Source organism: Peromyscus leucopus, chromosome 9 (assembly GCF_004664715.2).
Source record: "Peromyscus leucopus breed LL Stock chromosome 9, UCI_PerLeu_2.1, whole genome shotgun sequence".
Classification (NCBI taxonomy): domain Eukaryota; kingdom Metazoa; phylum Chordata; class Mammalia; order Rodentia; family Cricetidae; genus Peromyscus; species Peromyscus leucopus.
This window is the reverse complement of record NC_051070.1, coordinates 5,480,309-5,506,579: the sequence shown is the minus strand read 5'-3', so window position 1 is coordinate 5,506,579 and position 26,271 is coordinate 5,480,309. Positions and strand designations below refer to the sequence as shown.

General features: G+C 37.6%; 1 protein-coding gene across 6 annotated transcripts in view; it reads right to left on the bottom strand.

The window, feature by feature from the left end:
• The window catches only part of Uggt2 (UDP-glucose glycoprotein glucosyltransferase 2), a 128,926-nt gene that overhangs the window by 72,145 nt on the left and 30,510 nt on the right, over positions 1-26,271 (bottom strand). For all 6 annotated transcript variants that reach the window (XR_003734424.2, XM_037208322.1, XM_037208321.1 and 3 more), the window contains 11 exons: positions 26,093-26,243; positions 22,386-22,505; positions 20,908-20,993; positions 20,355-20,490; positions 17,514-17,645; positions 14,689-14,853; positions 14,069-14,192; positions 13,888-13,986; positions 7,479-7,570; positions 4,379-4,585; positions 3,213-3,344 (listed from right to left, as the gene is read on the bottom strand). Coding sequence is in view for 5 of the 6 variants with exons in the window: in XM_037208322.1 (XP_037064217.1) it covers positions 3,213-3,344; positions 4,379-4,585; positions 7,479-7,570; positions 13,888-13,986; positions 14,069-14,192; positions 14,689-14,853; positions 17,514-17,645; positions 20,355-20,490; positions 20,908-20,993; positions 22,386-22,505; positions 26,093-26,243 (1,444 nt within the window). In the remaining variant the exon portion in view is untranslated. The remainder of the gene's footprint in view (positions 1-3,212; positions 3,345-4,378; positions 4,586-7,478; positions 7,571-13,887; positions 13,987-14,068; positions 14,193-14,688; positions 14,854-17,513; positions 17,646-20,354; positions 20,491-20,907; positions 20,994-22,385; positions 22,506-26,092; positions 26,244-26,271) is intronic.

Genomic DNA, 26,271 nt, shown 5'->3' with positions numbered 1-26,271 from the left:
TTTGAGATTTGATATAAATTTAACTTTAAAAGCAGTTTCAACGTTTTCGTTGTTCTTGTTGCTTTTTTTTTTTTGTTTGTTTGTTTGCTTGTTTTATCACTGGGTAGATAGGATTGGAAAAGAGTGGAATTTTAGATATAGCACTTCTAGCAGCTTGGAAAGTATCATTATTAACGAGAACAGGGCCCTCCAATCCTATTATTTTCTTAAGGGATTTGGAAGGGTGTCTACCTTTACTGAGTAAACTGGCTTCCTTTCACCCATGTGAGCAAGCACAGCTTCAAACAGGGGAACGAGTCTGATTCTTCAGTCTCTAGTCTACTTAAAGTTGAGTACATGTGCCAAATAATGTGATTTAAATGGTGAAAGATCAGGTAATATACAAGGTGGGAAAAAGAACTTAAAATTATAAAATTAAGCAATAATAGGGTAAAATAAACCTGGTATTTAATCTTGATGGCAATGTTTTTAGAAATGTGATTTTTTTTTTAAGTTAAGGTAGATTTATATAATACAAAAATTACCTCCTTCAACAATACATTAAATTTTTACAAAACGCTACTGGAATGTTCGCTAACACTGAGCAGAAATCTCTTTCTATGGACTTATTCCCATATTCTCATCTATCAGTGCATAAAAATCAAGTGTATACACGTGTCTCCTATTTCCAAGCAGTTCTCAAATATTTCAAGTGGAAACAGGAGGTAATGTTCACTGCAAAGTTACCTTGTCGGGGCTGTTTCATGTATTTACACATAAAGGCACATTCAGTACCTCCAACACCAGCTCACTGCTCCTGTTGTCTGAATAATGAAGCCAAGGCTCACCAAATGTACACAACTCAGGGAACAACTAAGTCTGAACCTTGATCAGCATGCCTCACAAGGGTGGGGATTATTTTGTCTACACCTGCTACACTGTAATTTCCCACACTTTTGAATAAGTAGTGTGATCAACAGAAGCAGAAATATACTAACAACGTATATAAATATTTAATTCCTTAGTATTTCTGCAAGAAATTATAAGAACATTAGTTGGACATGGGGGCACACCCTTTCAACCCAGCATTTGGGAGGCCAGGTACCTGTCAAACATGTTAGTTTATTTAATAGCAGACATTTGTGAGTTCAGAGTCAGCTTAGTCTACATAGTTCTAGGTCACCAAGAGGTACACAGTGAAACCCTGTCTCAAAAATAAAAATTCAAAAGTGGAAAATTATGTGATCATTATTGTATCCATATTATTAATCATTTATAATCAATTATAACTCTAAATACGCTCCAACTTTACCACTTGGACAGGTTCTATGCTAAAATGTAGTAACTGTTTCAAAGATTAAACTGTCAGAATGCTAACCATCTTCTCTAGAGACTGCGATTATTATGCTATATGATCATACTCTAAGACGGGAAAATAAGGATTACACTAATGTCAGCCACGGTACTTGTTTTCAAGCACATTTCTACTAACGATAATCACATCACCCTTCCCATTAGCCTGCACTAGTCAAGACTCTGACTGGATGTCTGTAGTCACGAGTCCTCTTGAATTCAGTGCCTGTCCTCATCTGCCCACTCAGCACATGCATCTGAGTCATGGCTGAAATCACTGTCATCCTTCCACTCTTCCTGAACAAGCTCATGGCCCATAACAACCTTCTCTACCCAGTGGACAGATTCGTTCACAGGAGGTGTGGGATTCATATCTGAATATTTTTTCCAGCTATAAGAGAAGGGGGGAAAAAGTCGACTTAGGGAAATAAGTTTACTAGAACCACAGTATTCGTTATTATTACTGTAGCACTATGTTAATGATATGAGATAATACAAAGTATAGGGTAGTCGAAGATAGCCATTTACTCAAATCTATCTTTGAAAGCCCGTGTTTCTTTCCATGGCAATGAAAGGAAGTAACGCTACGCCTGGAATTCTGCATTGCTCACTATCAAAACTAACTGATACTTATTTTAATAAGCAATAATGTTTGCTATCAGTTTGTAAAACAGCACTTTTTAGATATGGTTATGATTCTTTTAAAAAAAAGGTTTTGTTTTTTTTTTTGTTTTTTTATATGGATGTGTGTTGGGGGTACCTGCAGAGGCCAGAAGGGGGAACTGGGAGTTACCCAGTGTGGGTGCTAGGAACCAGGATATCCCTTTGTAAGAACAGAAAGCTGTAATTGCTGGGCCATCTCTCCAGCTCATGACTGTGATTCTAACAGAGGGGAACAGAGTTCATAAAAATGTAGGGAAGGAACTTTAAGGGTATATTAGAACTTTTAAGATAAACTGATGTCTTGCCATACGCTACTTTAAGCCAGGTATCTGTAAAACATATTAGTTTATTTAATAAACTTTTTGAATAGATTCCAATTTTTTTACTTAAGTAACCGGTAAGAAATAAAATCAGACTATTATTCTCAAAAACACTGATAAGTATGTATCATCTCCTTATTCTATATTTGTTTATAAAGACTGATCAGAAAAAGATCTGCAGCACATAAAGAAGCATGATATACACTTCCTAAATGACTCAGCTGGTCAGGGCACTTGCTGGAAAACCACAACCTGAGCTTAATACTAAAGACACACATGGAGGAAGGGGAGAAACAGACGACACTCACACACAAACAACTATCAAGATAATAATGTCAATTATAGATGGGCTTATAATCATGTGTTTAAGAAAAACAAATATCTCTTGTAGAAAAAAAAAGAATTGGAAGATAAAATGAGCTATGAATGGTACGTTTTCATAGCACATGAGAATGAGTGTTTCTTTTATAGTTTGTGAAGACTGTCAATATGTGACAGTCTATACATGCATACTTCAGAGTTTACAAACTAATTGTCATGTGACGTAAAAATGGCAGGGAGAGGCACAGAGAAAAAGATGTAGTAACGCCCTTTGTACAGCCACCAAAACACAGATGTCTCAAAGATGTTCCAATGTATTGCTACACTAAACATGTCCGTAGAACAAGACAAAGCGGGACGTCTGGGGAGCACTCTGCTTTCCATAACTCATGGCAGAATGACGTCACCACAGCTGGGGAGCGACAGCGGGCTCTTGCCCATTTTATCTATCCTGAGCTCTGACCAGTACGTAACACGAGTGCCCTCCATGAACTGTGTATGTCACATGACTATGTTGGGTCTTTGTCCACAGCACCAGTGTCCACTAAACCCTAAGACATTTCTTCTCCTACTTACTCTCCCATTGCTGACAATTCCAGTTTTGCCAGGTTGCAGTTGAAGCACATCTTGACAGAATAACTGGTGGGTCCGGAATGTGTTCACTCCAACGGTGTTGTATTTTTTCTCAAAAGCATTCTTATCCATCCCCTAAAGCACAAGTTAAAAATGATGAAACTATTAAAAATGAATAAAAGGATGAAGTAACAGTATATAATTCATCTATATAAATCCCACATTATTAATATTAATAAAATTATGCAAATTATGATTTAAAAATATTATTTTCTTATGAAGCAACATTTAAAAAAATAATTTTCTTTTGCTAAATCATTCACAAAACCATTGAATCTTGTTATAAGTACATATAGTTATAAATTATTCATCATTTGACAATTTAAAGGAGATTTGTACATCATTATAATGTTTGAGAACATCAGTTTAACTAAAATTTGACATTAAAGAAATGAAATGTTTATTAAATTCTGAACTCAGTATCTCATATTTGGTGCTCTTAGATAATAGTGTTTAAGATAGAAATACCCCATCTTACCCCAGTGTACAAATCATAGAGAGCCAATTTAATTAACTGTATTTAAACAATGAAATATTGAGCACAATTCTTGGCAAAAATTATAAAGATATTCATAAAAAATCAATCTGAAAAAGTTTTTATACAGCTTCATACTGAGGTACACTTCTCCCTATCAGTACCAATTCACCTTGGTATGCTCTATTTGAGTACAACTAGGAGGTCTTAGGGTCTGAAGGGTTAGCAAGTTGCCATGCATTCCTATGATGACAGAAATTTTCCATTACACCATTCAATACAGTAACCAAGGCCACAGATAATTATTTAGCACTTGAAATATGGTTAGCATGATTGAAAAACAAAATTCAAAATTTAAGTATACAACAGCCATACCAAACTAGTGGCTGCAGTCTTATGGACAGGATCCGTAGGCACTCTCAGCTCACAAACACCCACTTGCCCCATTTCTTCTCGGCCTGCATACTCCCACCATGTCCTAATGGACAGCCATGTATTATTCCAACTTCTTATACTTATTAATATTTTCCAGTAACAAGGCACTCTAATTATATAAATTATGTTTGAAATATGCAACACACACATTCTCGCATGCATGCATGCACATGTGCACACACACAATCATTTCACTGACCGTAGTAAGGAATGTTTTAATTTTATCTCCAGAATAAATTGCTTCAGCAGTTTCTTCTTTTGCCAGTTTTTTGAGAAATCTTCTCAAAAGGCTGTTTTTATGTGTAAGAAAAGCTGCCAGAATTCCTCTAGAAATGACTGTGTTCTCTTCATTTATCTTTGATGTAGGATTATAAATGATCCCCAACCGACTATGAACACTTGTTTCCTGCAAAACGCATTGATAGTTTTATTAAACGTATTGAAGACCAGCACTTGAGACACCCTGTTACAGCTGAACAGGCTTCTTTACCATCAAGTTTGTTGACCTTACCTTATACCTCTTCTTACTTTTGGACTTTCTATGATGATTATACCATATGAGTAATTACCACCCCAATAGCCAGAGAGACAATCATTTAGTAACTCCATCCACTTCTTTTGTATAAAGATTCTTTGGTAATAAAATATTTGGTCACTTTGTGAGTACATAAAAGAACACATAAAATATACAAACTACAAATGTAGAATCCAGTGACTTCTACATAAACAGCTATGTAGGTTAAGAAATCGAGCACTGCCAGTAACCCAGACAGACCTCCTCCCATTTTTTCTAAAGCCACCACTCCCACCTTGTATAACAGTAAGTCTCTTCATTTCTAACACTAAACATTTCACCTACTTCAGACTTCATGTAAGTAGGTTAATATAGCATGTGACATTCTGCGCTGTCTTACCAGTCAATACAATGAGAGATTCATCAACACGTGTGGTTACCGTGTGGTTATTTTGGGAGTATACAGAATTTCATGAGATGAATATACTCTTTATCCAGCCTGTGGTTGGATAGTTGAGCTTCTTCCAGTTTGAAGCTCTATACCAGAATATACAGATCTTTATTTATTTTTAATTTTTTTAGAACTTTAATATTTGAAGCAGCCAAATGATTTACAACATATCTGTATGAGTTGCCACTCACACTAGCAACATATTAGTGTTTATTATATTAAAGATCATGAACCTTTTGCATTGTCATGTAAATTTAAATCATCTGTGCAGTATGGAAGGATATGGAACCAGGGTTTTACTTTCTTCCCCCCTCATCAGTGATACTAAGCATTCATATCAATGTCAATGGCATACCCCCTCCCCAAATTCTTTGCTTTAATTTTAGCCTTTTTAAAAAATTAGATTTTCTTTTCTTTTCTTTTTATTGGTTGTACACGTTTGATGTCTACAGTTGAAGTTCTTTTTGGCTGCAACTGAGACAACATAGTGCAGCTATGTTTGTTTTTTCTGTGGCTTGTACTCTAAGCTGTGAGTTGACAAAAAGTAATTGACATTTAATTTTAATTTACACTAGTTCAATTTATTAATATTTTAACTGATTGATACTAGGCTTTATTACCTATTTTAGAAATTGTTGTTCTGAAGTCATAAAGACAACCTTCACAGGAATTTCTTGTTTTGCTTTTATGTTTAAGTCTATTACCCATCATCTGGATTTGATTTGATATATGATGTCAAACATGGAGAGGTAAGGACTATTCTTACCATCTCACAGGCTAACTTTATCCCAGTGCTAATAAGATACACAATGCCCTGTTTCTGGGATACTTATTTCCTTCTGATTTTCTCTTTCCTATTCTTGAGTTAAGAAAAAATTGTTTTCAATTATGTAGGCATTATAAAAGGTCTTGACAATAAGGAACTAATTATTATTCATTTCTTTGTTTTATGAGTATTTTACTTATTCTTGGTCCTTTGAATTTTTGATTATGTTAGCAAATTAGTGTGACATTTTCAAAAAATATGGATGTTCCTATTGGAATTGTAATAAGGCTATATACCAATTATGGGAGAGATGGCATCTTTACAATATTGACCCTCTTTATTAATGACCATAACATATCCATCCATTTACTTAGGACATCTGTTTCTTCTCTCAAAAGGTTTATATTAAACTTTGTTACATTGGTTTCTAGTATTTGATATTTTTGATACTTGTATAAATGGTATAATCATTGAAATTTAATTTCATATTTGTTATAATTCTTACAATTATAAAAAGACCTAATAGCAACCTATTAAAACATGAAAATTAATTCTAATAATTTATATGTCCAGAATATACAAAATATGACAACTTAAATATTTGAGTGTTTATAGTTTGAGCATTTTTGCATTTATGATCATAAATAAGGATCAGTTATAATCTTCTTCTATAACATCCTTTAAGGTCATTAGGTTTGAGGCAACGATAGCTTTGTAAAATAAGTCTGGATTTATTGCATCCTTTAGTTTTCTGGGAAAAAAATGTGTTCTAGATCCATGCTTGTCCACAAGTATGATGACACGGGACAAGAAGGTTTCTGTTTTGAAATAAATTATCTTTTCCACACCAGCCAGGGAAGCAGAAGGGCTGACTGCAGATCTTTCCTCTCTGCTCTTGCAGCAGGGCACCTGCTGCAGACCCCTTTGTCCCTGCTCACCTCCAGGGGCTACAGGGGTCCTCACCTCCTAGCCCCCCTCCCACTGCTCAGTGCTTTATCTCTAGAGAAGAGTGGGCACTCACCACGTGCTCTAAGGAAGAGTGTGCACTCACCACGTGCGCTAAGGAAGAGTGTATATGTGGTGATATTGTGTTCTCCAAAATATTGTGCACCCTAATAAACTTATCTGGGGTCAGAGAACAGAACAGCCACTAGACAGACATGAGGCCAGAAAATGGTGGCACTCACACCTTTAATCCTAGCATTCCAGAGGCAGAGATCTGCCTGGATCTCTGTGAGTTCAAAGCCACACTGGAAACAGCCAGGCATGGTGACACACGCCTTTAATCCCAGGGAGTGATGGCAGGAAGCAGAAATGTATATAAGGCATGAGGACCAGGAACTAGAGCTGGTTAAGCTTTCAGGCTTTCAAGAAGCAGTTCAGCTGAGATCCATTCGGATGAGGACTCAGAGGCTTCCAGTTTGAGGAAACAGGATCAGCTGGGGAATTGGCAAGGTGAGGTAGCTGTGGCTTGTTCTGCTTCTCTGATCTTCCAGCATTCACCCCAATACCTGGCTCCGGGTTTGTTTTTGTTAATAGGACTCTTTAAGATTCATGCTACAACTCACCATGTGCTCTAATGCATTCAAAAGCAGTTTTCTCCCAGATGGCACATCAAAATCAGCAATAATCCACAGAGTGACTGCAGATATCACAGGATCTGAAATTTTCAAATTGTCAAGTGAAACTTATTTTTTCTAAAATCAAATGAAAAGGAAAAGAAATTTTTTACTTAGAAAACCCCACAAAGTAACATCTTAAAGTCATTCAAAAATAGTGTTTTGGCTGGGCAGTGGTGGTGCACTCCTTTAATCCCAGCACTCAGGATGCAGAAGCAGGTGGATCTCTGTGAGTTCGAGCCCAGCCTCGGCTACAGAGTGAGTTCCAGGAAAGGCTCCAAAGCTACACAGAGAAACCCTGTCCCACACCAGAGGGCTTCCTGGTCCTGGTGGCGGCTGCAGGCAGTCTCCCTCCCTCAGCCTTCCACTTTCCAGAATTCTCCTCTCTCCTTGTCCCGCCTATACTTCCTGTCTGGCTACTGGCCAAATCAGTGTTTTATTTATATAGAGCAATATCCACAGTACTGTTTCCCTTGTTCCCTTCCTCTTGTCCCTCATCTTCTGTCTCCTGTCTTTGTCCTTTATTCCTGCCCCTTGTCCCTCTGGGGCAAATACATCTCCTTTGTGCTGAGACCTTGGTCTTGGGGGTCCTGAGCCAATAGTTTTCCTTTCAGAGATAATAACAGACAGCAAGGAAATCTAGAGAACTATAAGGACATATTTTAAAATCCTGTACTCCACCAAATTGAAAAATCTAACATAAATAGATAATTTTTAAACACATACCAGTTAGCAAAGTTAAATCAAGATCAGACAATCAATTTAAGCAGACCTATAATACCCAGTGAAATAGAAGCAGTCATTAAAAGTCTACCAACTAGCCAGGTGGTGGTGGTGCACACCTTTAATCCTAGCACGTGGGAGGCAGAGGCAGGCAGATCTTTGTGAATCTGAGGCCAGGCTGGTCTACAAAAGTGATTCCAGGACAACCAAAGCTGTTACACAGAGAAATCCTGAATCCCAAAACCAAAACCAAACCAAACCAAACCAGACAAACAAACAAAAAAACCCCAAAAAGGCTCCCAACTAAAGAAAGCCTAGAATCAGATGGTTTTAACACAGAATTCTTTCAAAGAAAAGTTAATGCCAATAGTTCTCAAATTATTCAACAAAATGAAACAGAAGAAACACTGCCAAATTCACTTTATAAAGCTACAGTTACCCTGATACCCAAATCACATTAAGTCCCAACAAGGAAAATTACACACCAATTGCATCTATAAACACAGATAAAAAACTCTTCAATAAAATACTTGCAAACCAAATCCAAGAACACATCTAAAGGCTTCATCCCAGAGATGCAGGGATGGTTCAACATACCCAAACTGATAAATATAATCCATAATATAAACAAATTGAAAGAAAAAAAAACCACACGATCATTTCATTAGATGCAGAAAAGGGCTTTGACACAACCCAACACCTCTTCATGATTAAAGTCCTGGAGAGATCTGGAATATAAGAGACATACCTCAATATAATAAAGGCAGTTTAGAGTAAGCCCATAGCCAACATCAACCTAAATGGAGAGAAACTGAAGACATTTCCACCTAAATCAGGAGTAAGTCAATGTTGTCCACTCTCTCCATACCTATTCAATATAGTAGTTGAAATCTTCGCTAGAGCAACAAGGAAACTGAAGGAGACCAAGGGGATACAAATAGTAAGGGGAGAAGTCAAAGTATATTTATTTGCAGATGATATGATAGTACACACAAGTGATCCTAAAAGTTCCACCAGGAAACTCCTACAGCTGATAAACACTTTCAGAAATGTAGCTCGATACAAAGTTAATACACAAAACCAGTAGCCCTGCTATATATAAATGACAAATGGACTGAGAAAGAAATCAGGGAACCAATACCTTTCACAATAGACTCAAATAATATAAAATATCTTGGGGGTAACTAACCAAGCAAGTGAAAGACTTGTTGATGAAAACTTTAAGACATTGAAGAAAGAAATTGAAAAAGATATCAAAGATGGAAGGATCTCCTATGTTCATTGATTTGTAGGAATAATATAGTGCATATAGCCATTCTACCAGAAGCAATCTACAGATTCAATGCAACTCCTATCAAAATTCTAACACAATTCTTGACAGATTTTGAAAGGACAATTTTCAGATTCAAACAGAAAGAAATAAAAGAACCCAAGGTAGCTAAAGCAATCTTGAATAACCAAAGAACTGTGGGAGGTATCACCATCCCAAACCTCAAACTGTACTACAAAGCTGTAATAGCAAAGAGCGTGGTATTGGCTCAAAAACAGAAAATGATCAATAGAGAAGAATTGAACACCCAGATCCAGGAGGTGGTGGCGCATGCCTTTAATCCCAGCATTTGTGAGGCAGAGGCAGGTGGATCTCTGTGAGTTCCAGGACACCCTGGTCTACAAAGTGAGTTCCAGGACAATCAGAGTTTTTACACAGAGAAATCCTGTCCTGAAAAACCAAAACCAACCAACCAAATAAACAAACAAAAAGAATTGAACATCATACATAAATCCACATACCTATGGACAATAGAGTTTTGACAAAGAAGCCAGAAAGACAGCATCTTTAACAAACGGTGCTAGTAAAACTGATGGCTGTATGTAGAAGAATCCAAGTAGATCCATACTTATCAACCTGCACAAAATTCAACTTACTCCAAATGGATCAAAGACCTCTCAACATAAAACAAGATACACTGAACCCAACAGAAGAGAAAGTTGGGAATGACCTTGAATTCATTAATACTGGAGACAACTTTCTCAACAGAACACCATTAGCATAGGCAGTAAGATCAAAAATTAATAAATGGGACCTCATGAAGCTGAAAAGCTTCTGTAAGGCAAAGGACACCACTGTATGGACAAAGTGGCAGCCTACAGAATGGCAATAGATTTTTACCACCTACACATCTAAGAGAAGGCTCATATTCCAAATATATAAAGAACTCAAAAAATTAGATTACCAAGAAAACAAATAACCCAGTTTAAAAATGCAGTACAGATAGATCTAAACTCTAAATGAAAATTCTCAAAAGAGAAAACTCAAATTGCAAGGAAACACTTGAAGAAATGTTCAACATCTTTAGTAACCCGGGAAATACAAATCAAAACTACTTTGAGATTTCATCTTTCACCTGCCAGCTTGGCCAAGCTCAATCAAACATGTCAACAGTCATGCTGGCAAGGATGTGGAATATGGAGACCACTCCTCCATTCCTAGTGCGAGTGCAAACTTGTAGCTACTGTGGAAGCCAGTGCAGTGGTTCCTCAGGAAGATGGACCTCAACAGTCATCAATACAACTTTTGGACATAACCCAAAAGATGCTTCATGCTATCACATGGGCACTTGCCCAGATATTCCTGCTCTATTCATGTCTAGAAAGTGAAAACTACCTAGATGTCTCTCAATAGAAGAATGGATAAAGGAAATGTGGTATATTTACACAATGAAATATAACCCCAGCCATTAAAAACATAAAATCATGAAATCTGCAGGTAAATGGATGGAACTAGAAAAAAAATCACCTGGAGTGAGTCAGCTTGGAACCGGAAAGAGAAATATGGCATGTATTTGTTTCTCTGTAGCTATTAGCTGTTAAATCAATGATAACCAAGATGCAATCTGTAGAACTACAGAGGTTAGGTAAGAGACTGGGAGGAGAATTGGATCATTCTAAGAAGGGTGAATAGAACAGACAGTTATGGATGGAAGGAGCAGGGACTAGTATGGGAGGATCAAACAGGGAAGGGGAGGGAAGAGGGAAGATGGGGAAAGACAGATAAGTTTTTATTAAGAAATTTTTTATTCATTTTATGTATCAACCACAGATCCCCATCTCTTCCCTCCTCCTGCCCCTAGCCTTTCCCCTCCAGCCCATCTCCTATTCCCTCCTCTAACAAGGTAAGGCCTCTCATGGGGAGTCAGGAGAGCCTGGTCCATTCTGTTGTGGGAGGTCTAAGCCCCTTCCCCTGCATCAAGGCTGTGCAAGGTGTCCCACCATAAGTAGTGGGCTCGAAAAAGCCAACTCACGCACCAGGAATAGATCCTGATCCCACTGCCAGGGGCCCCTTAAGCAGATCAAGCTACACAACTGTCTCACTTATGCAGAGGGCCTAGTCCGGTCCCATGGAGGCTCAACAGCTGTTGGAGACAGCTAAAATTAAGAGCCATTTGAGGGGTACTATGGTACCTAATATAGTAGAAGCTTTCACACACACACACACACACACACACACACACACGAAGTATATACATACATACACACACACACGTATATGAAGGTGACATAAATGAAATCACTGAATAATGGGAAAGAAAGAACCCCAGCTAGACATCTCTCATCACCAAATGAAGACTCCCGCTGTGGCACTGGATTATATCTAATGGAGTTGCTGGCCAAAGGGGTTCCATGGGAATCCCCAAACCATCCTGGGTATTGGTTGCTCTTCACAAACTCTATTGCTAAAGACAGCTCAGTGAACATGAAGAGGTCAAGCTGGTGCCTACCTAGAGTCTTTGCCTATACTGATGAGTACTCAGGGTACTAGAAGGTATCCTGCACACTACCAAAGGAGAGATGTCCACACCAACTCAGTTACAAACCCAGTGATCTACAATGATGAGCTGTATACAAGATGCACTAGTAAAATCATGGCACAAAACTTGTGGGGATAACCACCCAATACATAATTGGATTTAAGTCCCACTCCACGAGCTGAGACCCTTCCTCGACACTGTTCAGGTGGCCAAGAATCTGAGAATAGATGGGTCAGTGATTTAGGGGAAAAAAACAAATATTAATGTTCTGCTCAAGAAATGTAGCAACAAAATGACTCCAAATGACATCCTTCTATACTCATAGGTCAGTATTTTGTTCAGTCATCATCGGAGAAACTTCCTCCTGCAATATGATGGGAAGAAATACAGAGACCCAGAGCCAGACATTAGGCAGAGTGAGAGACCTTGGAATACTCCATCTTAATGGGATGTCTCCATCAAATCCCTCCCCTCTGGGCTCAGGAGGACCCTACAGAAGAGGAGCTGGAAAGACTACAAAAGCCAGAAGGGATGAGGAACTCCAAGGAAATGAGGCCTTTTAAAGACAGCAGAACCGATGCACATATGAACTCACAGAGACTGAGTCAGCATGCACTGGGCCTGCATAGGGGTCCTCGTAGTGTCTTAGAGCTGAGAGTGGAAGCAGACATACAAGCCTGAATCCCAAACTCATGAGCTATTTCTAACTGATAACCACTCACATAGAAAAGTTAGCTTCTTCCAATGGAGTCTCATGGAGTATATATACCACTTTCAAGGCCAGGCCCCATGTCCAGCAATAGATGGCCAACACAAAATGAATTCAATGGTAGTTTTGGAGGTATTTTTTTTTTTTTTTTGCCTCATAATGCTTTGTCTGGGCATTTTTCTTCCTTTCCCCCCTTATCCTATAGGTCTTTTGCCTATATATTACAGTTTCAGATTTTGTGTTTTTAGGGGATTCCTGTGCATGCCAATATGTAATGTGTGTCTCTGAATCTCTATGTGTTTCTTGTGCTTTCTGTGCTGTTCAGGTTTGTCTGTTTTTATTTTATATTCTTTTTCTTTTTTTCATCTTTTGAAAACTGCCTGTTTGTTTTGTAATGAGGAAGATGAAGAAGGAATGAGGCTGTGGGTGGGTGGGTGGGGAAGACCTGGGAGGGTTGGAAGAGGGGATCATGCTCAGAATACATTGTATGAAAAAATCCATTTCAATTAAAATAAAAAGAGGAAACATCACAAAACAGAGAAACCTCAAAGCAGAGCAGACGATGCACACCCAAGCTGAGCACATTCTATTCACCTATTTGAACATTCAGCTGAGGCTGGCTGCAGACCTCTCTCTCTAACCTTGAGCCTTACGTCTAAATGTGCTACTGTCTTGGTCTCTCCTTTTCCAGTTGTGATCCCCAACTTTATCAAGACATCCAGATTTTGTTGAATTATAAAGTAGAAACACTAAATTATAAAGTAGAAACACCATTATCTATTCTAATATAGAAATTGCATTTCTATTCATGGATTCATTAAAATAGCTTTGAATAGGTTGTATTACTTTCTTTAAATGGTAAAGATAGGGTAACATACTTGTTTTAAAAAAAGCAAAAGGCCACAAATGAACCCCTGCTACATATATGATTAATGAGGGTAAGAGGGACATTTCTCCAATTCTAATAACCATTCAATTGTAACAAATTATAAACTGACAAATTGAAATCCAAGCCCCTAGTCAAAAAAAGAAATATAATAACATTTGTCATGCAAGTGCCTTTCTAAAGTTATGTTTTCATTACGTTAGGAATAAACTGCAGAACAATGCTCATTACCTTCTTGGGTTAAATACTGCATGCTTTCTGCTATCACAGCACTCTTATCTTGTGAGTCCAAGAAAGAGAAAGTAGAGAAATCTTCAATGTCAGCAGTTACTGAAACAACAAGGGTTTTATAACAAATTACTGAAACATTCACAGCATGCATTTGCAGGACAGTACAAGAATGGCTATTTACCTGATGAAGATAATAAATTAAGGTACTGTGGTTCAGTGTGCAAAATCAAAGAATTTAAACGGGGTACAACATTATTCTTATCCATCAGGAAATCAATTGCATTGATTTCATCATTTAATGTGCCCTAAAATAGAAAAGTATCACTTTATTAATATGGACAATTTATATGTACAATGTTGTTATGTAATTCATGTAAATATACTTAATTTAAAATAAATTTTATGAGCATATAATTTAGGGTTAATATAATAAGCTTTCTTATAAAATTATAAATATTCTAACTAATCAATTTTTCATGTACCTATATATCTGATAAATTTAATTTTTAATTATTAAATGATCAGGATGAAAACTTTTATACAACTTATTAAAATTTTCAATATGAGGGCTGGAGAGATGGCTCAATAGTTAAGAGAACTGGCTGCTCTTCCAGAGGACCTGGGTTCCATTCCCAGCACCCACATGGCAGTTCACAACTGTCTGTAACTCCAATTCCAGAGGATCTAGCACCCTCATACAGATACATATTCAGAAAAAAACACCAATACATATAAATCTTTAAAAATGTTCAGTATAATTGTAAATATCATTTGTGTCATGTTTTGTGACTGGGTACCTACCATGAAAACATCTCTCTGCAGATACACAAACGCATCCATCATTTTTCCCAGAACAGCCCCTTTCAGCTCTTCAGTGCTCACCTCTTTGAGGTCAAAGGGTTCACCATTATAAAGAGCTTGAGGCAAAGGACCTAGGCCAGTCATCTTATAAAAGCTTGTTCCTGCCTATTTATTAAAAATACCAAGTGAAAAATAAAATATGGTTATTTGAAAAATAAATGAGAGAAACAGAAACAGTGCTATATTTTTATGTCATAGGAAAAATTGTCCATTTTGTTATTTATACCTGTGCATGCAAAAGGAAACTCTCTACCCACATAGAGCAAGAATAATAAAGTGTTTTCTGTCAAGGGTCAGCTTGTGAATAATTTGGGCTTTGTCAACATTTTATCTCTGCTGCAATGAACTCTGTTGTAAGCAGGAGACTCACAGACAATTCATGAGAACATTTTTTTGGCTGTCCCAAAAGTTATTTACAAAATATAAAGCAGTGATGGTCTTGCTGATCCTTGTTGTTACATATGACATTTACTTAAAACCAAAACATTTATCTATAGTACAAACTATTTTATTATTCATTTATTTGATAAACACATCTTGATTCAGTCCATGAGAATTACATTACCCATACTGAAACTATAACTGAATGTTGTTCCTCAAGAAGTTTACCGAATACTTACAAATTAAAGCAAGGTTCCAAGGGGGTCCACAAAAGATCATTTAACAAGTTTGAGCATGAAGAGGAAAGGATAAGTAAAGGCTCCTGTCAGACAATGACACTGAAAGCCTTAGAAGATGAATAAAAATGTCCCAGGAAGACAAAATGGAGAAAGACAGTCCAAGTGAAGGGACAGCAGAGCATGAACTAGAAGGGAAGTCAGAACATGGCATTTAGGTAATGGCAATAACTATAATATGATATATATGGTACTGTCTGCTCTGTGATCCGAGAGTCACAGAGAGCCTTGGTGAATAAGTCATTCATACAACATTCGACACCAAGTGTCAGGATTATTGTTGGAACCAACATTCTCACACGAAGTCTAAGAAACAAGCATAAAGTGTTCCTTTTCTGATATAGAATCACAAGTGTTTAGACTCTTAAATATTTTCAGACTCTATCAATACTTTTTATTCAAGATCCAAATGCTGAATCATGATCAAATGTTTTTGGATTCCAAAGTATTTGGAAATTCAGAGTAGGGATATCCAACACCTAGCATTATTCTATCACTTTGCATGTGATGGGACAGATGCAGAGTAAGTCATTTTCAATGTCAAATGGCTATCATATTTTAGAACTTCAACTGTACCCAGATGTGTCTGACCAGGAGTCTGAGCTCTTCATAATACATTACTGTACTATGTCTGCGTTTACTGGGTATCTGCTATATTAAATGCTGATGAATGCATAAGAATACCATCCCTTAAATGAACTTACAGTGTGACTAAAGTTCCCACAGGTACCAATGACATGAGCAACATTATCTGAATGAAGGTTTGATGACAAATGTATGGCCGTATTACTTATTTTAAAGAGAGCTCAACAGCAACACTGGAAACAATGAGCTGGAATCCACTGCAGTTGTATGGGAAACCACATGAAAACCACAACGGTGTGGCAGTGGGCAAGGACAGTTGTCAGGGATATTTAACAGGCAGACCTGCACAACTTGATGACTGCTTGGGAGGATGCAAAGGAAAACAAAAGCTCAGGATGTCTACCACACCTGCAGCAGAGGTGTCTGCAACAACAGTGAAACTATCTACTCTGCAGGGCATGAAGGAGGAAAACAGGCGGGGTGACAAGGATGCTTCTGATGTCATGTTTATGGGAAATCTTCTGGGCAGATAAATGCCTGCTTCACTGCCCCTTCCTCTTATTGGTGTCTGTGTTTGTGTGTATGTGTGTGCACACATGTGAGTGCTTTTGTTATGGGTGCATGTATGAGCACAGGTGCATGGGTATAGAGATCAAAAGTTAATGCTGGGTATCTTCTCTCAATTGCTTTCTACCTGTTTTAAAACAAAATTGAGAGAAGGTCTCTCACTGAACCTGGTGCTCACCAGTCTGGCTGGACTGGTTGGCCAATGCGCCCCAGGGACCTGCCTGTCACGCTGCTCCCCAGGCATGTGCTGCCATTGTCAGCTTTTTATTCCTCAATGTGGGATCATGGATCTGAACTCAGGTCCTCGCACTTGCAGACCAGACACTTTACCACCCCAGCCATCTCCCCGCCCTCATGCATGTGCATTCACTTTAAGAGGACATCCCCGCTGGAAGTACAGGCCTGCCTTTCCCCTCCAATCTACAACTTCTAACTAAGCAACTTATGTATTCCAAAATGTTAATGACCAAATATAAACAAGTGACAAAATATGTCTCTTTTGACCTATAGCCACATATTTTCAATGTATCATTTCATATATTGGGAAGTTCACAGGCATCTCAAATGCTGGATATGAAAAGCTGAAATTGGGGATGGTGCAATGGCTCAGCTAATTAAGAGTACAAGCTGCTCTTCCAGAAGTCCTGAGTTAATTCCCAGGAACCACATGATAGCTCATAGCCATCTATAATGGGATCTGATGCTCTCTTCTGGCCTGCACTGTTTTAACAGGTCTCTCAATCTTACTCTTCTGGTCTAACTGAAGTGTAGTAGTCTTCACTGATGTCCTCCCATGTCTTCCTGCCTCCCAGGACTCGCTGGTGACCACCTCTGTACTCTGCAGCTATGAGCCCTGTAGCTCAGATCCACATGGCAGAAGATTCTGTGGTGTCACTCTGTGCCTGGCACCTCCCTTTATACAACGTCCAATCTTACCGTTCTTCTTCTGTCATATTTGGAATGGGGTCCCAAAATATCCAAAATGTCAGCATAAGGGGATTTATTTTGAAGAATGTTCTTCACGTTATCCACAGTGAGTACACGATGACCCTTCACTTCTTCGTACATCTGTGGAAACAGAGATATATTTCTTTTTACAACAATTAGTTTTTTCTCTAAGAATATAATTGTATTTGCAAAATAAAAACATGTTTTTCATGTTTTGTAAACACAGGTACCCCCAGGTTGGCCTCAAGTTCACCATGTAGCCAAGGACAACCTGGAACTAATGTCATCTGCCTTCCCTAGTGCTGGGACACAGGCATGTAAAACATCTGATTTTTGCAGTGCTGGGGTTAAACTCAGGGCTTCATGTACAGCAGGCAAGTATTCTATCTACCAAGCTACAATCGCCTGTCCTGTGGCTTAATTCTAAAGGTACTAAATATGTACATTTTATCCAGGTAAACAGATCACTTACATCATATATTATCTTTTAGTAAATATTTAAAATATTATATAACTTTCAAAATGATAACTTATATTGTATTTCAATCAAATTACAATAATTGTAATAACTTTATTAAAATGTATTTGCAAAATATTTTAAATGATATTTCAGAACTGCTTCATTTTCACTTCTGATTGGTCTTCAGTAAATACCTAACAACTAGATAATCTCTCTTCAGTAAATACCTTATGACTAGATGGTCTCTCTTCAGTAAATACCTTATGACTAGATGGTCTCTCTTCAGTAAATACCTTATGACTAGATGGTCTCTCTTCAGTAAATACCTTATGACTAGATATTCTCTCTTCAGTAAATACCTTATGACTAGATGGTCTCTCTTCAGTAAATACCTTATGACTAGATATTCTCTCTTCAGTAAATACCTAACAACTAGATATTCTCTCTTCAGTAAATACCTCACTACTAGATGGTCTCTCTTCAGTAAATACCTTACTTTCCTCTTCTCAAATGTTCTAAGAACACCTGCATACCTCTCATTTCTTCTCATCTCTCCTTTTTAAAAGTGGTGTGTGGTATATACATGTATGTGCATGCATTTGTGTGGGTCAGCGTGCTGGTGTGTATAGATGTGGAGGCCAGAGACAAACTTGGAGTATCTTCCTTTGTTCTCCACACTAAACCTGGAGCTCACTCTTGGCTAGGCTGGCAGGTCAGCGAGACTCTGAGATCTTCTTGTCGCAGTACAAGCAATGGGGTTCAGTTGGGCACTGACAAGCACAGTTTCTTTGTGGTTGTCAGGTCCTCATCTGCATGCAGTGACCACTTCCCCACTTAGCCATCTCCCCAGCTCTCACGTCTTCCTTTAGTAAGGTATTACTGTTGAGCTTTGGAGAAAGAACTTAAAAGTTGGGTGGGTAGAGATGGGGAAAGGATCGGGAAGATCTTGAGGGAGGTGAAGAATATGATCAAAATATAGTTAAATTAAAAATCAGTTTAAATAATAAAAATATAGTATAATTTAAAAAGATGTTACTGATCCTGTTTTATGATTCAAATGCAGTTCTAAGCATGAAGCCCTTGGTTTTAAGTGTAATGTGGTTTTCTAAGAAATTATAGCATTATTCTGAATATATGCATTATTATAGACAATTCAAATGCAAGTGATGGGCACAAACTATGACAGACACATTAATTTCTAATGTGACATTATCATATAATAGGCTGGGTACTGGTAAGGTCATTACTTTCTCAGTGATGTTTTAATGACATGGATTTTTAAAATAAGGTTCTTAGGAATTCGTGGATTTTCTTTACAATATATTTCCATACTCAGAATAAATCTTGTTTCAGTTTTTAATATAATATGAATCATTTTAGAACAATATAGATGGATATTAATCAAATGTCTAAGTAAATTTGACCAAGTCTCTTATAAACCCTTATAGCAACCAATAAGTTAGTAAAATTAAGATAGATGTATTATTGACACATGTACATAGCACTATCTTTCAGAGAAAGCTGCCCCACAATGGGATATTTAACCATCACATGCATTTTAATTATCTTCCATGATTATCAGCAAACTCTTAGACAACAACTATTTTAGTACAAAGCAGCATAAAAGCAAGGCTAAATATGTGAGCCACTCTACAGACTGTACTAAATGATTTAAAACCCTATTCACAAGATACTCTCATTTGTTATTTCCCCTTAGTTGGGGTCTTAGCAATTTCTAACTCTTCTTTATAGTATCTTTGCAGACTTGGTATTATCTTCCTTCAGCTTGCTGTCACTCAGTGATCTCGTCCTTTGAAACTGTATAGGAAGCATTTATTACATATGTGATCATTTAGAGCATTGGTTTGCAGTCTGTGTCACATATCCTGCATATCAGGCATTCACATTATGATTTATAACAGTAGCAAAGTTCCAGTTATGGAGTAGCAACAAAATAATTGTATTGCTGCGACAACATGAGGAACTGTATTAAAGAGTTGTAGCATTAGGAAGGTTGAGAACCACTGCCTGAGAGTATCTTTAATCATTGCACTAATGACTTTATTCAAAGCATGGCTCAGAAGTCCTCAAAAAATCATTATCTGTTAATGTTTTCTCTAGTTCAGACATATACAATTTAAATTTCTTACAAGGTTAGATTAACCTAAGTAAATTGATATACTCTGATAGAGACGCAGTTGCCTGCTTATAAAATTGTGACAATGGCATATATTTTACTGTTGGGGAATCAAATTTATCTGTACTAATTTCCAGAAACATTTTCAAATATTTAAAATGATATAATAATAAATATAATGATACAAGAAAATTATTTATTCAGAAAAACTATATGTAGTACATAAACTCACATGCGTCATGGAGATAAATGCTTCTGATACATCATATTTTTCTTCAATATAATTGAAAGCTCGCCAAAGAGCAACTCCAGCATCTGTTGTTCCATCAACTTCATTATCAACATTAAGAATGAACACAAAACCAATTCTAGGGAAAGAGGATGAATAAGAAATGCTACAACTATCTCTTGAACAACAATAAATTACTACTTTAAATATTATACTATGACATCTACATGGAGGAACTATATGAGATATAGAAAAGGGACTAGTATTTGAAAAGTTTGATTATAATGCCTATTCACCCAAATCCTCACAGCTAGTACAGTCCTGAAGAATGTCAAACACTCTAGTGGTTCTAATCAGTTTCCAGGGACCACATTATTCCCTCAGAGAGCCAACAGATATAGAAGATGAATACTGTGCAGCTCTGATGAAGGCGTAGGATACTTCACACCCCAAGCTATGTTCCCAGTGTGAGACTGATTTCAGTGCCACATCCAACGTCTCTATACACATTGTAAGCAACAATAGGTTTACTTTAATAATATCAATTTATAATCACCTAAGAGGCATTTCATTATAATAAAAAAATTCTGCCAATCTTATGAAGTCCAGGGTGTATTCTTGAGCAGGGTCAATAAACAGAACCTAGAAGAACAAACATAATCATTATTCTAGGACTTTAGAATTTTCATGAAATTTAAATGTAGTCTAATTTCTGCAATTTAAAGCATGAAATTCAAGATATAAGATTTCAAAAATTTCTACCTCAAATAAACAAAAATTTCATAATTTATGAAGATTTATTATGGTTACATATTAAATATAATTATACATGAAATCTTAGAAAGATTCAAGATATTCTTTTTTTTTTTTTTTTGGTTTTTCGAGACAGGATTTCTCTGTGTAGCTTTGCGCCTTTCCTGGGACTCACTTGGTAGACCAGGCTTGCCTCGAACTCACAGAGATCCGCCTGGCTCTGCCTCCCGAGTGCTGGGATTAAAGGCGTGCGCCACCACTGCCCGGCCAAGATATTCTTTATGGATCCACAATTGTAGCTGGAGAGCTTTTCTCCAGCTCCCACCAAGCCCCGGCAGTCCTGCAGCCCACTTATAAAATAAACACAGAGACTCTTATATTATTTAAACTGTTTGGCCTAGTGGCTTAGGCTTCTAGCTATCTAGTTCTTCTATCTTAAATTAACCCATTTCTATAAATCTATACCTTGCCACATGGCTCGTGGCTTACCAGTATCTTACATGTTGGTACTCATGGCAGTGTCTGGCAGCATCTCCTGACTAAGCCTTCCTGTTCCCAGAATACTCTTCTCTGCTTGTCCCGCCTATACTTCCTGCCTGGCTACTGGCCAATCAGCATTTTATTTATACAGAGCGATATCCACTATATTTTGTAGTCTATATTTTCTACAAAGTGAAAGATCTCATATCATGTGTTCACTGGCTCTTCTGTGAAAATTTAAAGACAGCATAAAAATGACTGCTTCCTGAAGACTCTTACAGCAAATAAGACACAGACTTCCTATGTGAGAAACAAACACACAAACACTGCAGTCTTAGATGTTTCTCTACATACTTCAAAATGCCAAAAGGCTGTCTGAATATTTAGAATTACAGCAATGAGCCAATGAACATTTATGAAAAAATCTGCATTTATCTGTTTTTCCTGACTACTAAACTTTAAAATATAACACAAAAGTTATAAACTCCTTTGAGATGACATACAAATATCATTATAATAAAACTACATGAGAGATGAGTAATAATCAGCAAACTAAGTGGAAACCCTGGCTTCAGATGGCCACCCCCCATACGGCCACCCCCTCAGATGGCCATCCCCTCAGACGGCCACCCCCCCAGACGGCCACCCCTCAGACGGCCACCCCTCAGACGGCCACCCCCTCAGACAGCCACCTCCAGGCAAGCTCTTCCTTACACTTGCCTACTAGTCAACTGCAAGAAAATCAAAACAGAAGGTTATCTTTATAAAACATGGACATAACAAGGAAAATACCAAACTCACCAGATTATGAAAATTACGCCTTATAGATGGAACTGTTCCATGTAACACTGGTTTCAGAAATTCCCAGCAACTTGTAGGCCAAGAAATATACAAACCATCATTTTCTAAGTCATTAATCCACTAGAAAAGAATCCAGAAACCTGTTAAAGCTACATTAAGATAATAGTTATATAACTTTTAAATTTAGATTTTTTCTTACTGTATTAAATTGCCAGTGAAAACATACACAGATTTTTCTGTATTTCTAACAATAAAAAGCCAATTAAATAAAGAATATATCACACATGACAATTGTATGCTTTCAAACACAAAAAATATTTTATTTTTAGTTATGTGTATTGGTTGGCGTGTGGTTGTGGAGGAGGTATGTGCATGTGGGTGCAGATGCCTGCTGAGGCTGGAGGAGCAGATCCTCCTGGGACTGGAGAAACGAGCTACAAGTGGTTGTAAACCACCTGATGTGGATACTGGGAACTGAACTTGGGTCCCTTATAAAAGCACTCTTAACCACTGAGCCATCTCTCCATCTCCCCATTCCACAGTCTTGTAGTTAAAACAATCAGCTGCTTCCCATCATGTGTTTTCATGGAGTATTTATATTAACCATCCCTCCTCAAGGCACTAGAAAAGCTAAAGAAAACACACAGAACACTGTGTATGGACATGGAGTTGGGGTACCACGCAATATTAAAAAATGGAATCATTATAATCCTCGAGAAGAGCAGACATGAAAGGAAAATTCTACTTTTACTTCACTTTTGTGCCAGAGGACATTTCCAAACGTAGAGGAAGAGAACTCAAACACGAAGCCATATTGGTCAGAAAAGTTATAGTTAAGGTTCTCAGACTGCTATGACTTTGTTTTCTTTTTGGAGGAAGCAGGAGTGGGTCTAGAAGAGAAAGAAACTGAAAGGAAGAAATGAACACATGGTCACAGAGACTCCTGAATTCATTTGCTGGCTCCTATTCCACATGTGAACAGCTAATACACTGTTGCAGGATATTTGGTCACACTGTGTGAAGATCTATCTCTGTTTTACCTCACCTTCCTAAAGCATCTTCTGATTGGTTTAATAAAGAGATAAATGGCCAATAGCTAGGCAGGAGAGGAAAGATGGGACTTCTGGGCAGAGACAGAACTCTGAAAGAATCTGAGAGGCAGGGGATTAACCAGCCAGATGTAGAAGAAATCGGACATACTATACTGAAGAGAGGTAATGAGCCAGGTGGTACAAAGTAGATTAATATAAATGGGTTAATTTAAGTTATAAGAGCTAGTTGGGAACACGCCTAAGCTAAGGCCAAGATTTCATAATTAATAAGAAGTCTCCATGTCATTATTTGGGTGCTGGCAGTTAAAAGAAAATCTGACTTTAATATACCTCCAAAAAACTCAAGAGAAAAAAGATACCATAGTGCCAAGAACTAGAGACAAGTGAGGGCCAGATACTAAAAGTAAGACAAAAGAATGCTCACAAAGGCCAGGACAAGGCTCCACAGACACAGGGAGCCCCTGACATCTGAGTTATCAGCCAAACTTTAACTTTGCTTTTTTTAATGAAATTCTAGCTCATATTAAAAAAAAGAAAACATTGGGAGGCAGAGCCAGGCGGATCTCTGTGAGTTCGAGGCCAGCCTGGGCTACCAAGTGAGCTCCAGGAAAGGCGCAAAGCTACACAGAGAAACCTTGTCTCGAAAAAACCAAAAAAAAAAAAAAATAAATAAATAAATAAATAAATAAATAAAATAAAAAAAAGAAAACATATGAACAACCCCCCACCCTGCCCAAATGCAACCATTTAGGGAGGATATTGTGGTACATACCTGTAATCTCGGCATTAAGGAGGCTAGCTTGACTTACATAATGAATATCCCAATACCCAATATCCCAAACCCAGCCTGGCACGGGAAAAGATGACTCAGACACTGAGAAGTCCTGAGACTTTCCCTGGGATCCTGAAAACCATAAGCATTGTGATTTTCACATACCCGAGAAAGACAGGCAAAGGCTTTGTCACTTCTAATTCACTTGGAAACTGTAAGAAGCAAGTAGAGGCTAAAACCAAAATGGAAAAATTCTGGCTGTGTTTCCTCCAACTTGCTATGTGTTCACAGAGTTTGTGAAGAGAGTGAGACTTCCTCCTTGTAAGAGGTTATTCTTTCTTCACTTTTTAGCTGACTGACAATATAGATAAAGAAATAACTGTCTCACTTTTAATAGTAGTCAGAACAATAGAGAGAATAGCAAAGAAGTAAGGTTTGAAGAACACTATAAACAAACTAAGAGTCTTCTATTCAATGTTACCAGAATATACATTTTTTTCAAGTACACATGAGGCATTTTACAGGATAGATATATGGTATCACATGCAAAAAACAAGTCTCAATAAATTTAAATTGAAATGGTATAAACCATGCAATTTCACAATGAATTGAATTTAAAATTAGCAAGAAAATTTCAGAAACATCACAAATATGTAGAAACTAACCAACAACAAATGAGTCAAAAAAAATCACAGGGATATTTAGAAGACTCTTGGAAACAGAATACAGGAAATGCAGGGAGCAGCAAAGCCTGAGGGTTATCTGTAGCTCTATGGACCTACACTACAAAGTGATGAAGTCAAGTCAGTTATCCAACTTCACCCTGAGAACCTAGGGAAAACAACGCAGCATACATAATTCAAAGCAAGAGGGAGGCACCAACGTAGACTCCTTTCTACAAAGGTAAAGAGATAAAGGACAGTACAGCAGAGACATAGAGAAGGGACTAAAAGTCGGTCAACAACAAACTTGATAAGGTTTCCTGGGATTGATAAGACAACAACAAACAAGAGAAAACTCAAATCGGTAATTAAATCTCACTGCTAGATACAAGACGGAAGCCAGTATCATACCACTACAGGGGAAATTATAATAACCTTAATAGATAAGAAAACATTAACAAGATTACTTCTTCATTATGAAAACATTGAACCAGCTAGGAATGTAAGGAGAGTCCATATCCTGATGCAGGGCATGTATAAAAACCAACAGCACAGCATACTTAGTGCTGTGTGTGAGACTGACTGCCCCAACTTCTGGGTCTTCTGACTCCTACCAAACAACTTATGCTGAGGCAGGTTTACTTAAAAACCATGAACTCTAGATTGTTCAGGAAACCTCTCAGCAAGGGTTGTTTTGGCTAAACTTGTCAAAGAGAGTAGGAGTTAACTGAAGAACAGCAAAAGCGTGGGATAGGAGATCATCGAAAAGACCTCTTCTGGGAACTGAAGGGTACTGACCGTCTGCTGGAGAGAGACCACAGAGTCTTTAAAGAATGAATGAACTACCTGTGGCTTCAACAAAGAAGGTACAACCAGATTTCATAAGCACCAGGCTGCAGCCCACAGATGTCAAGTTAGGAGGCCACTGCAAGGTGCAATTCTTACCATGTCTAGGTAACATTCTTTCATCGCCCAGATCTTAATTATTTGGTGCTTTATTACTGCTACTGGAAAGGATTCTTAATGAGAGTAATGATTCTAAGTGAAGCTACTTAGTACAGAGAGAACGGGCCCATGTATTTGTTTTCTCTTCCAAGCACTTACTCATACTTACACATATTCTAAAGACTACAAATACATGGTTTTATGCTAAAAATGTCAATGCTTAAACTGCTTGAAAATTTCAAAGGTTTTGGGACAAGGAACAACATAAGCACTTACCACTATTGAAGAATGCCGAATATCTAAAACATAGTCATAGTTCCAAACAGGAGAATTCAACTTTAAAAATTTGCTCATATCTTCTTCACTGAGCCCAAGATTTTTAAGGCCACTCATCAGTTTTCCTTCTGATTTCAGCATATCTAAAATACTTCATGTACAAAAAAGAAATAATTTTA